General features: G+C 38.7%; 1 protein-coding gene across 1 annotated transcript in view; it reads left to right on the top strand.

Annotated features, from left to right (window-relative positions):
* Window positions 1–13933, top strand: part of Hapstr1 (HUWE1 associated protein modifying stress responses) — a 30529-nt gene that overhangs the window by 2159 nt on the left and 14437 nt on the right. Inside the window, exon 3 of the mRNA XM_076577891.1 lies at window positions 12013–12288. Within this exon, the coding sequence (XP_076434006.1) occupies window positions 12013–12288 (276 nt within the window). The remainder of the gene's footprint in view (window positions 1–12012; window positions 12289–13933) is intronic.

Raw genomic sequence — 13933 nt, 5'->3', positions numbered from 1 at the left:
ACGTTAGAAGTCCAGTAATGATAATAGAAATTTATGCAGTTCAGCAAATAACAACTTAGATTGAAACATCAGGGAGCACTTGAGTGTCAGATTCTCGTGTCAGCATTTTGAAAGTTTTTTTAGAATACACTTGGCAGTTTGAAGGGACAGTAATTTTGAGAACTGTTAACTGAAATGTTAATTTAGGGAATGAGAAACTCATAGTCCAGTCTTACTGAAGAAACAGAAACATCTTATTTATTGACTTTTTTTGCTGTTGTGAGCCATGGTCTCATTCTGTAGCCTACGCTAGTATCAAACTTGTGGTTCTTTTCCAGTTTCTCCAGTGCTCAGATTATAGGTGTATACCACCATGCCCTGCTAGAAACACAGTTTCCATCATTACTGTTCAGCTTTGATTTTATATAGCTGGCTTTCTTAAATTTTAGGGGAGGGTGTTGGTGATGGAATCCAGGGGCCTCAAAAATGCTAGGCAGTTAGATAGCTGCTGAGTCACAACTCTAGCCCAAGTTTCATAAGTTTTGACTTTTTGAATAAATTGTTTTTTTAGCATCTATTGGTGCTTGGGGGTCTTGAGCATTCTCTTTGGGTAGCTCTTAGCTTTATATAGAAGGAGAATTAGAAAGAAATAACACTAAAGTGTATAATTTGCATACAATAAAATCACCTTTTAAAAATGTGCAGTTTCATTTTGCCACACATACTATTAACAAATAGAATATATCTTCCACTCCAGTCCCTGGCAACCTGATTGCTATATACTTATGAATGGCCCCATCGAATTCACATTGTAGGTATAAATAGCTCAGTGCTTTGCTTTATTTTATTTTTGAGACAGTCTCTCTAGGCTGGCCTGGAACTCGAGATCTGCCCCTTTGCCTCCTGAGTGCTGGGATAAAAGGCATGCCCCTGCTATTAGACTCTGCCAAAACTCAGTACTTCCTCTGTTGTCGAGTAATAATTGTTATCTTGGTAACTGAGGCTTATCCTTTTTTGCTTTTGTAGTTTTTTGTGTGAAAGGGAAGACAGCAAAATTTGAACATTTTTCTGGTTGCTTGGTCCCTAGCCTAAGCCATATTACTTACTGTTATGAATGTGTCCCCATAGTTTTGGTGCTGGTGCATACACTAATAAGTTGTCCCTCCAGGGTTAAAGCCAGAACTGTTTCTTAAAAGATGGGTTGAGCCAGGTGTGGTGGTTCACACCTTGAACCTCAGAATTGGTGAGGCAGAGGCAGGCAGATCTCTGAGTTCAAGGCTAAACTTGTTTACAGGATAACCAGGGCTACATAGAGAAACCTTGTCTTGAAAAATCAAAGAACAAAGTAAAAAAAAAAAGTAAATAAAAAACAACCAAACCAAACAAAACTTTGGAAAATTTTTTTTGAGACAGCATTTTTTTTTTTTTTGTCAGTCCTGGAACTAACTCCCTTTGTAGATCAGGCTGGCCTCAAACTCAGAGATCTGCTTGCCCCTGCCTCCTGAGTGCTAGGATTAAAGGTGTGTGCCACCACCAGGCTAAAATAATTCTTAGTTTGTTTACTATATTTGAAATGCTTATTGCTGGACATTGTGGCAAATGCCTGTAATCCCAGTACTTGGGAGGTTGAGGTAGGAGGATCAATGAGTTCAAGGCCAGCCTGGGCTCTGTAGTGAGTTTCCAAACAGATAGATAGGTTTTCTTTATTTAGAAAACTTCATGAGGAGGAACATTGCTTTTATTTGAATAGGACATGTAGTTCCTGGGTTGTCAGTGTGAATTGATTCTACTAAGTGTCTTGTTAAATAAAACATACTTTTTATTTGTGTATGTATTGTCTTCATGTACATCTGCACACCGGATCCCATTATAGATGGTTGTGAGCTGCCATGTGGGTACTGGGAATTGAACTCAGGACCTCTGGAAGAGTAACCAGTGCTCTTACCCATTGAACCATCATCTCTCCAGACTATAAAACATGCTTATTACCTCACAGGAATGGATAAATTTTGTATGGAATTAAGTAGTTTCAACTCCTTTTTTGTTGTAATGAGGGTGAATAATAATGTACTTTCACACACTCCCACCTTTTCAGAGTGTGGCCATAGAACAGGCATACAGCTTTAAGAATATTTGGCTGTCTTCAATAGAACCGGTAAAATTAGTAAAGTAACATCACACGTGAATTCAACACTAAAAATTTAAGTCAGATTGTTGAATTACTTAAGCGTTAACTGACAGAAAGACTTGGGAGGGATCCTCTTAAGTGGGCAATGCTCATGGATTTAACATAATCAGTCACATGATAAACTAAAAAATGGCATGGCTCGTGGACAGCCTGGGAAAAATGGTGTTCCTTGGTAATTCTTTGAAGTGAGCACACAGGAAGGTCAGAGTTGAGGTAGAACTCTGAGCAAAGGGGTCTTTGGGGACATGCTTATATGTTTGCCTGCTTATTTATTTATGAATGTCTCCATATGTAGCCCAAGATGGCCTTGAATTTGATTGTTGGAATTATAGATTTACAACTGTGCCTGGCCTGAGTCCTCTTTCAAAAAAAGAGGTCCTCTTACTGAAAGACTCTATCTCTTCTTACTGGATGAACCACACCCCCGATTTAAACATGACCAAGTCTTCAGTATAAAAATGTTGAACTGCATCTGGTAGGGTTGGTGGATGACCATGATTCAGACTAAACTCTCAGTCTTACGTTATATGAATCCTTCCAGACCCAGCTTCCTTTTCTAGTGTCATCTTTTGGAGTTTTACCTGATTTTATTACCAGTTTTCATCTGAATCCATTGAGGAATAGCACAATTATGTTTTTGTTTCTTGGCCAGGAATCCTTTGATTCTGAAAGTCTTGTGATGAGTAGACAGGGTGAGAAGCAGAGTTGGGTATGGTATGCCATGGTGGAGGAAATGAGAAGCAAAAAATATATTTTCAAGTTATATTTATTTACTTAGTATGTGTGTCATGTGTGTGTGGAAATCAAAGGACACAACTTTGGGGAGTTGGTTCTTTCAAACATGCATCAAACTCAGATCATCAGTCGTGGTGGCAAGGACATTTAACCCTCTGAACTCAATTCACTGACCCTTAGGGATCTTTTTAATTGCTAATAAGCTTTTGAAAAATTGAACATGGACTTGTGGTTTAGTTGGGATATGGCCAGAAGAATTTGGAAGAGAAAACAAGTTGGGTTTTGTCTCTTTGTTGAAGACACAGTTCAGTAAAATGGAGTGATTGGGCAGGCCCTGGTGATACAGGCTTGTAAATCCCAGTTACTTGGGGATTTTGAGGAAGGAAGGTGGCAAGTTTCGTGTCAGCCTGGGCTACACAGTGAGACCCTATCTCAAAAAGAGGACTTGGGACTATGGCTTGTAGATGAGAGACCCTGGACCTTTTATGCCAAATCTGTCAAACTACCTGCTGCTTTTAGTGGGGTGGGGCAAGAAAATTCTGGTGGCTGGTTCTTCTTGATTTATGTGATCATTCCAAAGAGAACAGGGTCCCTTGGCGTAGTATGAATTTTGTATCTTCAACTAAAGGAGTAAAGAGGTTGTTTGATTTTAGGTAGGTTTGGTGGGTACCTGCTAAACTTTGCTTTAATTTTTTGGGGGTAGTGGTGCTGGGGACAGAAACCCAGCATGTTAGGTAAGTAAATGGTCTGTCACAGAGCTGCACCTCTACCTCATTTCCTTGGATGACTTGTTTCCATTTTGGTTTCTTGGTTCCTCATTGGTATTGTATATAGTTCAATTTTTTTGAGACAATGTTCTTGCTGTTTGGCTTAGACTGGTCTCCAATATGCGATGATCTGGCCTCAGCTTCCCGACTACTAGAATTATAATCGGGATGCTACCATGTCTCTCTAAATTCCTTTTGCTTGGGGATGCACAATTCCTTAAGATTGGAATGGTGGTTGTCATTCAGGACAAGGTTAGCCTTGGTAGTCTTATAGGACACTTAGGCTGGGGTGGGAGCTGGTGCCCTAGCCGTTTTAGTAGCCTTTTGGAACCACAGAGAGCTACTTCTCAAATGCTCCCTCCTCCCTCCATTGTTTCTAGCCTAGTCTGGCCTCCTGCTTGCTTTGTATTGGTTGATGACCTTGAATTTGTGATCATCCACCTTTTACCTGGGACAACAGACTTGTGTTATCAAAGCCGGTTTATTTTATGCTAGGGCTCAAACCTATGGGGTCTGCCTAGTCCACCAGCTAGCTACATTTCCCAGCCTCAGTTGTGTTTATTAGTTTTTTTTTTTTTTTAATTTTATTTTTTATTTGTTTTTGAGACATATCTCACCATGTAATTCTGCCTGGCATGGAGCTCACTATGTTAGATCAGGCCACTTTCAAACTCTATCCTCCTGCCTCTACCTCCAGAGTGCTAAGATTGAAGATGTGGACCACTACATCTGGCTTGTTTCTGTTTGTTTTCTCTTGAATTCTGTTTTGTTACACCTTGTATGTGCTATGTGGCCCTGGACTGTCTTCAAAATTATGGCATTCCTGCCTCAGCCTCCGAAGTGCTGGGATTGATTATAAATGTTGTGTGCCAACATTCCTGGTTAATTGTTTTCTTCTTTTTTTTTTTTTTTTTTTTTTTTGAGATAGAGTTTCTCTGTGTACCCTGGCTGTACTGGAACTTAATTTGTATAGACCAGGCTGGCCTTGAACTCATGTCTACCTGCCTCTGCCTTCCCAGTGCTGAGATTAAAGCCCAGAGCCAATTGCTTTCTTTACTATTTATGGTTTAAAGAAAGATTTAGAATTTTCATATGTATGAGTGTTTCGCCAGCATATATGGGTACCATGTGTGCCTGTGGAGGTCAGAAGAGGGTGTCAGGACTACTGGACTGGAGGTATGAATGATTTTGAGTTAGCATGTGTGTTCTAGGAACAAAATCTGGGTCCTTGTAAGAGCAACAGTGCTTTTAAACACTGAGCCACCACTTTAGGCCTGTAGTGTCTTTGAAGCAAGAATTGGTTAGAAGTCTGTCACACATTGAGAACTTTCTCTTGATACTGCAAATTGGAGTTGTTTTTGTGTATCTGCTTTAGTAGTACTGAAGAATAGGTGAGCTTCATTCTTCAGAGTCTGATCTCTTCATTCCCTTTAACAAAAACAAGGCTACGAATACCATATAAGCTTTTAGTTTTGTGTCTGGCATTTAGGGGGTATTTAATTTTCATAGTGTTGGTGACACGGTTTTAACTGTTTAAGTTATTTTGCACAGTGGGAAGTGCTAATGTGAAAGGAAGACTAGTATTTTTTTTTTTTGTCTTCTAAAATTGTATATGTCAATAAACTTTGTGCAATGTACATTCTTTTTTTAATGAGCAAGTTAAGTAGAATGGATAGGTGAGACAGTGTTATGTCACCTTCTGTTTTCTTTTATTCTATTTTTTTTAATTTTTCAAGACACAGTTTCTCTGTGTATAGCCCTGGCTGTCCTGGAACTCACAGAGATCCACCTGTCTCTGCCTCCCAAGTGCTGGGATAAAGGTGTGTGCCACCACTGCCCAGTTCACATCCTGTTTCTAACATTCATTTCAATTCAGTGTGGCCAGTTTGGACTTAACTTGTTATCTGTACTCCAAAGATGAATAGAACATAATGAAAATCTGGTACAAGTTGAGAGTGCCTATAACAGTAGTTGGAGAAAGTGTGTTTTGCCTGGAGATAGATGGTAAGGGTTTGTGTCTCTTTATTGTAAATTGTACCACACTTTGAAGCTTTTATTTTGTGATCTTTTTAAGTCAAGGTCTTGCTATATAACAAATAACTTAGGCTTTCTTGGAACTGACCATGCAGCTCAGGCTGGCCTTGAACTTGCTGTAGTCCTTCTGCCTCAGCTTCCCAAGTGGTAGGTTTGCAGGCATTTGCCACCATGCCTAGTTCATTCTGTCTGTAAATTTTATAGGATATGAGCATTTTTCAGGCCAGTGAGATGATTCATTTGGTAAAGGTGCTTGTTCCCAAGTTTGAGGACCTGAGTTTGATCTCTGGGATCCACAGGGTGGAAGTATTGTCTTTTATAAGTTGTCCTGATCTCTGAGCATGTGTCCACACACATCCAAGCTAAATAAATAAGTAAATTTTAAGTTGGCTTTATTGGTGTGGACCCATTGGTCTCCTTCTAAGTTCTGGGCTGAGTAACTTGATTTGGTGAGTAACTTGATTTGGTGACCTTTGCATTTCTCTCCTTGTTGCTTGTGTGTTCTTATATGTTCAGTGTGTGTCGTTTGGTTTTATGTTAGTGCTACTCTGCAACTTAGAAGAGCCCATACTAACTTGTTACAGAATTCTTGTCCAGAGTTGAATGGCTCAGTTACTGAGCATTAGTACCATAGCTAGGTGTGGGATTATGCAGGTTAGCTGTTTAGGACTAAGTTACATGTTCTGTTCCTACCTCACTCAAATGTGGAGAAAACTTTGCCTAACACATGGTTATCCAGCAAAAAGTTGAAGAGGGAGGACAGGGATTAGAGGCCAGGGATGCTTATCACCCGTAAGTAGCTGCTATGATTCTCTCCTGGTTCCCATCTTTTGTTCTGGGTGAAGATTAGGAAAACACATCATATGTGAAAAAGAAGTTCTTAATTTTAGGTACTAATTTCTTAAGGACTATAGGAGAGTTATATTCCTTAAATAATTGGGGAAAAGTTTCATTTTGACTTTAACTCAGATCCTTATGTTATAATAAAGACATTACTCTGGGGCTGGTGATGTAGCTCAGTTACTGGTTGAATAATGCTTGTCTAGCATGCTCAATGGTCCTGGATCAAATAGCACCCCATAAACTAGCCATGGTGAACATATGCAGTAAACCCAGCTCTCAGGAGGTGGAAGCAAAAGGATCAAAAGTTCAAGGCCATTCTCATTATAAGTGAATTAATTGCAGGTCAGCCTGGCTATTGAGATCCTGTCTAAAAAACAAAACCCAAATACCTGTTTTTCCTTATTTGTTAGATTGTCGATGGTCAGTGTAAATTTAATTTTAAATTCCAGTGCTTTGTGGTTAGTAATTTTCTTTAGAAGTGTTGCTTTGATCTAGTATTGTGTCTTTGGCTTGTGAAGAAGATTGAATTTTTTTAATTGAAGAATTTTTTGGTGACAGAACCGCCTCTTTTTTTTTGATAGCATAAATGAATGAATTCATCGCTCTGTATTGTATTTTTTTCTTTCTTTTTTTTTGCATTTTATATAAAATCTTTATTGACAAATAATTCATATAGTGTACAATTCTCCTGTTTGCACAATTTGATAGACTTTAGTCCAGTATCCTCATAGGCCCACGACACCATCACCACTTTCTATTTTAGAACATCGCTGTCTTCAATTTCATACACACATATAATGTGTGGTGATTACATTCCACCTTACTCTTTTAAATGAACATAATATTTGCAGTTGTAACCATTTTTAAGTTCACAGTTCAGTGGCATGAATTAAATTCAAAATATTAGTTACATTTATGATATTCATTAATTACACTGATGATATTAATTACATTTGTGGTATTCACTAATTACATTAACAGTATTCATTTAACAACTATATTTATGATATTAATTACATTGATTGTATTGATTTATTACATTCATGATATTATGTCCTGATACTACTGTCCATTTGTGGGGCTTTTCCATCACACAAAACAGAAACTCAATACATAGGAAATCATTGCTCTATATTCCTTTCTTTTCCATTTTGAGATAACGTCTAACCTTTCTGTCTCTATGAATTTGTATATTCTATATATTTCATGTAATACAATTCTATAGTATTTGTCCCTTTTAAAAAAAATGTAAAAACATTTTATGTACAACTGCAGGAGAAATAATACACAGATAGCTTGAACATTAAAACAGGTTATAATTCAAAAGTCCAGGGTTATTTGAAACTGGAAAATATTTTCTCTGTAAAAAATAGTAAAGATGATAATATTTCCCAATAAACCCCTTTAAGCCAAATAGTAGCTGAATTATACATAAATATTGATTAGATTCTGGGATACAGAAGAAATCTATCTTTATCTGTTCAGAGAGCTATGTTTTACTTAAGTTGTGTAAATGAGATTCCTATTCATCTTCCCCTTCACTGTTTGATTTACGGCAGACATTTTTCTATAAGCTAATCCATAATCTACAAAGATTTTAGCCTTCCCTCCTGAAAGTACAGCCAGCATATTCTTTCCTCAGCTTGATACAGTACAAATTGTTATCCTAATAGTGAAATGTTTTGATAAAGGTTGCCCAGTGATTGGGCAAAACCAAAACTTACTATAAGCCATGGTCATCCTAGGGTCCTCCCTGCTAGGTAGCCTCCCTGGTTCTGTGGGTTGCAGTCTGATTGTCCTTTGCTTTATATCTAGTTTCCACTATTGAGTGAGTATATACCATCTTTGTCCTTCTGAGTGTGGGTTACCTCACTCAGGATGATATTTACTAGGTCCATCCATTTTCCTGCAAATTTCATGATGTCATTGTTTTTCTCTGCTGAGTAGTACTCCATTGTGTATATGTACCACATTTTCTTGCATCTAGGTTGTTTCCAGGTGCTGCTATGAACATAGTTGAGCATGTTTCTTTGTGGTATGATTGAGCATTCATTGGGTATATGCCCAAGAGTGGTATGGCTGGGTCTTGAGGTAGATAGTTTCCCAATTTTCTGAGAAACCACCATACTGATTTCCATAGTGGTTGTATAAGTTTGCATTCCCACCAACAGTGGAGGAGTGTTCCCTTTGCTCCACATCCTCTCCAACATTGACTGTCATTAGTGTTTTTGATCCTAGCCATTTTGACAGGTGTAAGGTGGTATCTCAGAGTCGAAGAACTGCCTCTTAACCTAGCTTTGGATAAGGCCCTTCGAGTCTCAGTCCCAGTTCCTCAATTGGGATACTGGATTTGCTGACTCACAAAGTTTTATATTAAAAAAACATAAAAGGCCTGAGGATGTACTCAGTGGCAGAATATGAATATAGCATGTGCAAGGTTTGAACTCTAGCACCAAAAACAAAACCCTGATGAGTTTTGACTCTGTGAATTATGTACGAAGGTACTGCATAGAATGGCATGCCACTGTTGTTCTGGGAAAACAAGACTTTCAAATCTCTCTATTTTGGAAAACATTTATTTTTCAAATGAAACATGGACCATGCACTGTGACTCTTGTAATAAGGACATGTGTTGTGGTTAAAGGGTTGGCAGTTTGATACTCTGAGGCTTCCTCTTACCTTGAGGTTTGTGGTCCTTTTCCAATAATGGCTTTGATTTTGACACAAGACTATTCCACAGTTTCTGTGCCCTGGGTTTTTGAGCCAGATATCTGAAGCCCACAGGTTTAGATGTGTTCATCATCAAAACAGTGTTTACGTTTTTGTTACAAAATTTAACTTAATCTTGAAAGATAAATCTTCCCCATTCTCTTCAGCAAAAACCTCTCTAGTTAGCTTGAAGAAAAGCATTTCTTTAGGGTGGGTTTGTTTGTTTGTTTCTTTTAATTTTATTTATTTATATTTTATGTGTAGTGCTCTGCATGGATACCTGCATCCCAGAAGAGGGCATCCAATCCTATTACATAGATGGTTGTGAGCCATCATGTGGTTGCTGAGAATTGAACTCAAGACCTCTGGAAGAGCAGCAGCTGAGCCATCTCTCCAGCCCTAGCAATTTTTTCCCCCTTTTTCTTTGAGATAGATGGCCGGTTTCTAAAATCTTGATTGCTTGGATTTTATATTTTTCTTTGGTTCCAAGGGATAGGGTTTTTGTGCTTGATTGATTTTTTTTTCTTGACAGACTGCTCAGCTCTTTCAGAATTACTGATAGAGATTTTTGAGATCACCTGAGGTTTATCTACTTTTTAAGAATGGCTTTCTCTAGCCAAAAAAAAAAAAAAAAAAAAAAGGCCGGGCGGTGGTGGCGGCGCATGCCTTTAATCCCAGCACTAGGGAGGCAGAGCCAGGCGGATCTCTGTGAGTTCAAGGCCAGCCTGGGCTACCAAGTGAGCTCCAGGAAAGGTGCAAAGCTACGCAGAGAAACCCTGTCTCGAAAAACCAAAAAAAAAAAAAAAGCTTTCTCATCTCTCTTCTAAGAGTTGGAAAGTAGTGTGTGTGTGTCCCCTTCACAAATACTGTTTTAAGTTGGAGTTCATGTCTGCTCATATATTTGAGGAAATGAGAAAGCAGCAGATACTGATTTCATGGTGATTTGGATTCTAGTTGGAGAGATGATCTCACTCTTGCCTTTTTATATCTGAAATTAGACTCTACTTTCCCAAAGTTAGAATGGTTTGGATTTTTTTGGTTTTTAATGAGATCTCCCTGTGTAGTCCTGACTTGTACTGGAGCTTGTTCTGTATACCAAGATGGCCTCAAACTCACAGAGATCCTGTTGTCTCTGCCTCCAAGTGCTCAGATGAGGGTTTTGGATCACCATGTGGGTGCCAGGAATGGAACAGAGGTCCTCTACAAGAGCAGTCAGTTACCTGCTGAGGTATCTCTTTAGCCTGTTTGAACTTACTTTTTAAGAGACTAGACCTACTCCAGTGATCATCCCACTTTTTTGACTTTTTTTTTTTAGACAGGAGCTCTGTAGCCTTGGTGGCCCTGGAACTCATTTTGTAGACCAGGCTGACCTCAGAATCACATATATATATACCATCTGCTTCTGCCTCCAGAATGCTGTGATTAAAGAGTGCACAAGATTTGCCACCTACTAAGGAGAAAGTCTTGTTGCAGGGTCCTGCTTATACAGCTTCACTCTGCTCACCCTGCTTTTGGGGATGAGCACTGGGGATGGATTGAGGCCAAGACTTTGCATGCTAAACTACTTTTATTATTTTTTTTAATTATATTTATTCACTTTGGGATCTCTGTCTGGATGATTTGTCTTAGTGGGACAGACCTCTGCATTTATTATATTGATCTCCCCCCACCTTGTTTTTTTTTTTTAGAGGCTACTCTACAATTTGAGGCCAGCCAGGGCTACATAGTGAGATCTTGTCTTCCTAAAATAAAATAAAATATACTCCATGTGTTCTGTTAGCTCAGCAGCTAACTTCATAAGAAAATTGACTTTTGAACTTTGAGATATTGTTTCCAACTAAATAGAAAAACTGAATGGCAGGGGATATTTTACTGAACTGAGTTTCAGTATATATTGGGAGGCTACTATGGGGAAATTTAAGGCAAGGTAAGAGTTATGACTTACGAAAAGCTGCTGGTTGGAAGCAGACTGCAAATACATTGAAGATAGTGAGTGGGGACTTTTGGTTTACTTGTTGTAAGGGGATAGTAGTACTCATTCAATAGTAGATAGATTTCTTCAGTTTTCAAGTAACACCTAATACTCTGAAGCTAGGCTAAAGTTTGACAAGTTACTTTGACTAGAGAAAAGCAGCCCCTCCGTTTGTGTATGCAGTGTTTATCTTTTTGGTAGGGGTTGGAAGTAAGTTTTAGAATTATGGCTTGAACTCTGAATTTAGACTTAGAAGATTAAATGTTTAACGTTATAAACATGACTAAGGTATATTTTGGATTATAAGATTACTTGTGGCTCAATGTAGACACCATTGAGCTGGTGGTCTTCCCGTCAGCCCTGTGTCCAAGGTGGGGGTCCCCTACTGCATCATCAAGAGGAAGGCCAGGCTGGGCAGCTGGTCCACACAGGAAGACATGCTGTTGCCTTCACACAGGTTAACTGGGAAGACAAGGGTGCTGTGGTTAAGCTGGTGGACCAATTATAACGACAGATATGATGAGATCCTGGGTCCTAAATCTGTGGCTCAAATTGCCAAGCTGGAAAAGGCAAAGGCCAAAAAGCTCGCCACTAAATTGGGTTAAATGTACACTGCTAAGTTTTCTGTACATAATATAATTACAAATTTATCTTCCAAAAAAATTACTTGTAGCTTTAGAATGCTCATAGCTTACTCATTTTGGTTAATGTACAAAGTGGTTTTCTTTAGGAGCAAATGTACAGCTGTAATGATCACTGTATTTCCTTTGCTTTTTTCCTAATAGAAAGCGTGGATACCCATCAGCGAAGTTTTGATATTGGAATTCAGATTGGCTATCAGCGACGCAATAAGGATGTGCTAGCCTGGGTTAAAAAGCGCAGAAGAACTATTCGTAGAGAAGATTTGATCAGCTTCCTGTGTGGAAAGGTTCCTCCACCACGAAACTCTAGAGCTCCCCCAAGACTGACTGTAGTGTCCCCTAACCGAGCTACTTCAACGGAAACTAGCTCATCTGTAGAGACTGATTTGCAACCCTTCCGGGAAGCCATAGCTCTGCATGGTAAAGCCGTTTAAACATATTTCTTTGGAAAATGGTTAAGAGTGTGCCTGTGGACCCATTTTCATGTTTAGGGTTAGGTCCAGTTATATTGTCTGTTTTTGTTTATATAGTAAATATTGGTTCTAGAAGTGTTGAAATAGAATGCAAGCTACGAGCATACATTGGCAGCCCATCTGAAAGGTTAGTTTGAGCTTATTAGTATTACAGTAATTATTTCTGCACCACTGGGTTAGAATCCATTGTTTTGCACTCACATGTTGTACATGTTTTCTTAGTCTTCTTGAGTCACAGGGGAAATCTTGGTGTCTTCTTAAGAAGTCTATTGTTACAGTTGTTTGGAGTGCTTGGTCCATGGTAGTCAAGTAAGACAGGTAATTGTTGAGTTGGTTATCATGGGAACCAGGGACTACCTTTAACACCTTTGGTTGTCTAGTATAGTGAGTGAATTGATAGCCCAGGGGAAAGAGGTTGGAAAAGTCATTTTCCCTGGATGCTGTCCCTCAAACCTTTATTGTTTAGGTGCTGGGATTGTGAGAGGTATAGCCAACGATCAAGTCATCACTATTAGCCAGGCCAGATCTGTCATGCTCAGAGGATCTAGTATTCTTGGAGAGACAGGGAAATGTCCTCAGTGATAAATCTGTTAATTGCTGTCTATCTACTACACAGACTTCCATATGAGAGAGGGTTACTTACTGTGTGACATGTTAGACTGCTGTGAAAAAAACAAAAGCAAAAAAGAAAAAAACAGCAAACAAGTAAGTCTTGGTTGAAACCAAGATGGACACATGGTCAAACAGGTGACTAGCCAGGTAGAAGTGAGTTAGGTCATATATCCTATTAACAGCTAACATTTTTAGGATATAGAAATGGTCATAGGTCATCTAAAATAAGGCTAACCTGCTAATAAACAGTGGGATATGTATAAATGGCTTCTATATTATGGAAATTTTAATGTGTGCAGAGACAGTCATTTGGCAGCCATTCCTAATTTACTTTCTTATATCCCTAATGAAAAGAGGGGAGCTGGAAAAATGTTGCCTCCCTCCACCCTGTTTACTTACAATTTAAAGCACTTGTTTCAAGAAGAAATTTGTATGAATGCAGTTCCTATGATGGCATACTATTTCTGATAGTCACACTATTTAGGTAGGCGGCCCCCCCCCCACTGGATTAGTGTGTCGCATATTTCTTCTTAAATTTGGAAAAATAATTACAAGAGGTATGTGTAATATGTCAGATTGATTTAGTGAATGGCAGCATGAAATATAGTTTCCTTTCCTAAATATTGTCATTTTCTTCAAGTGTGGTTTATGGTTGAATTCCTACTTAAAATATTTTTCCTACATACTAGTATCCTGCAGAGACAGTTTCACAAAACAGAAGCCATGCTTGCTAGATAACCGTGCCAGGGTATATACATAAAAGGGCAGCCCAGATTCCATGAGGAAACTCTGCTCCTAAGGGCCAGTGCATTTTTTCAGATCGAATTTGTTGAACCTGTGATTTATTATTTTTTGAACTTTGAGAGTTTTGTAAGATATAGTTGTAGAAAGGACTATTACTTATGCTTAAGTTATGAGGGCATTAATAAATGTAACTATAAAATCAGTAAAAATGTTTGCCTATGGTGAACTTACAGTAA

The sequence above is a fragment of the Peromyscus maniculatus genome, chromosome 8, assembly GCF_049852395.1.
Source record: "Peromyscus maniculatus bairdii isolate BWxNUB_F1_BW_parent chromosome 8, HU_Pman_BW_mat_3.1, whole genome shotgun sequence".
Lineage (NCBI taxonomy): Eukaryota > Metazoa > Chordata > Mammalia > Rodentia > Cricetidae > Peromyscus > Peromyscus maniculatus.
The sequence above is the reverse complement of the archived record's forward strand: the minus strand, read 5'-3'. Positions and strand labels throughout refer to the sequence as shown.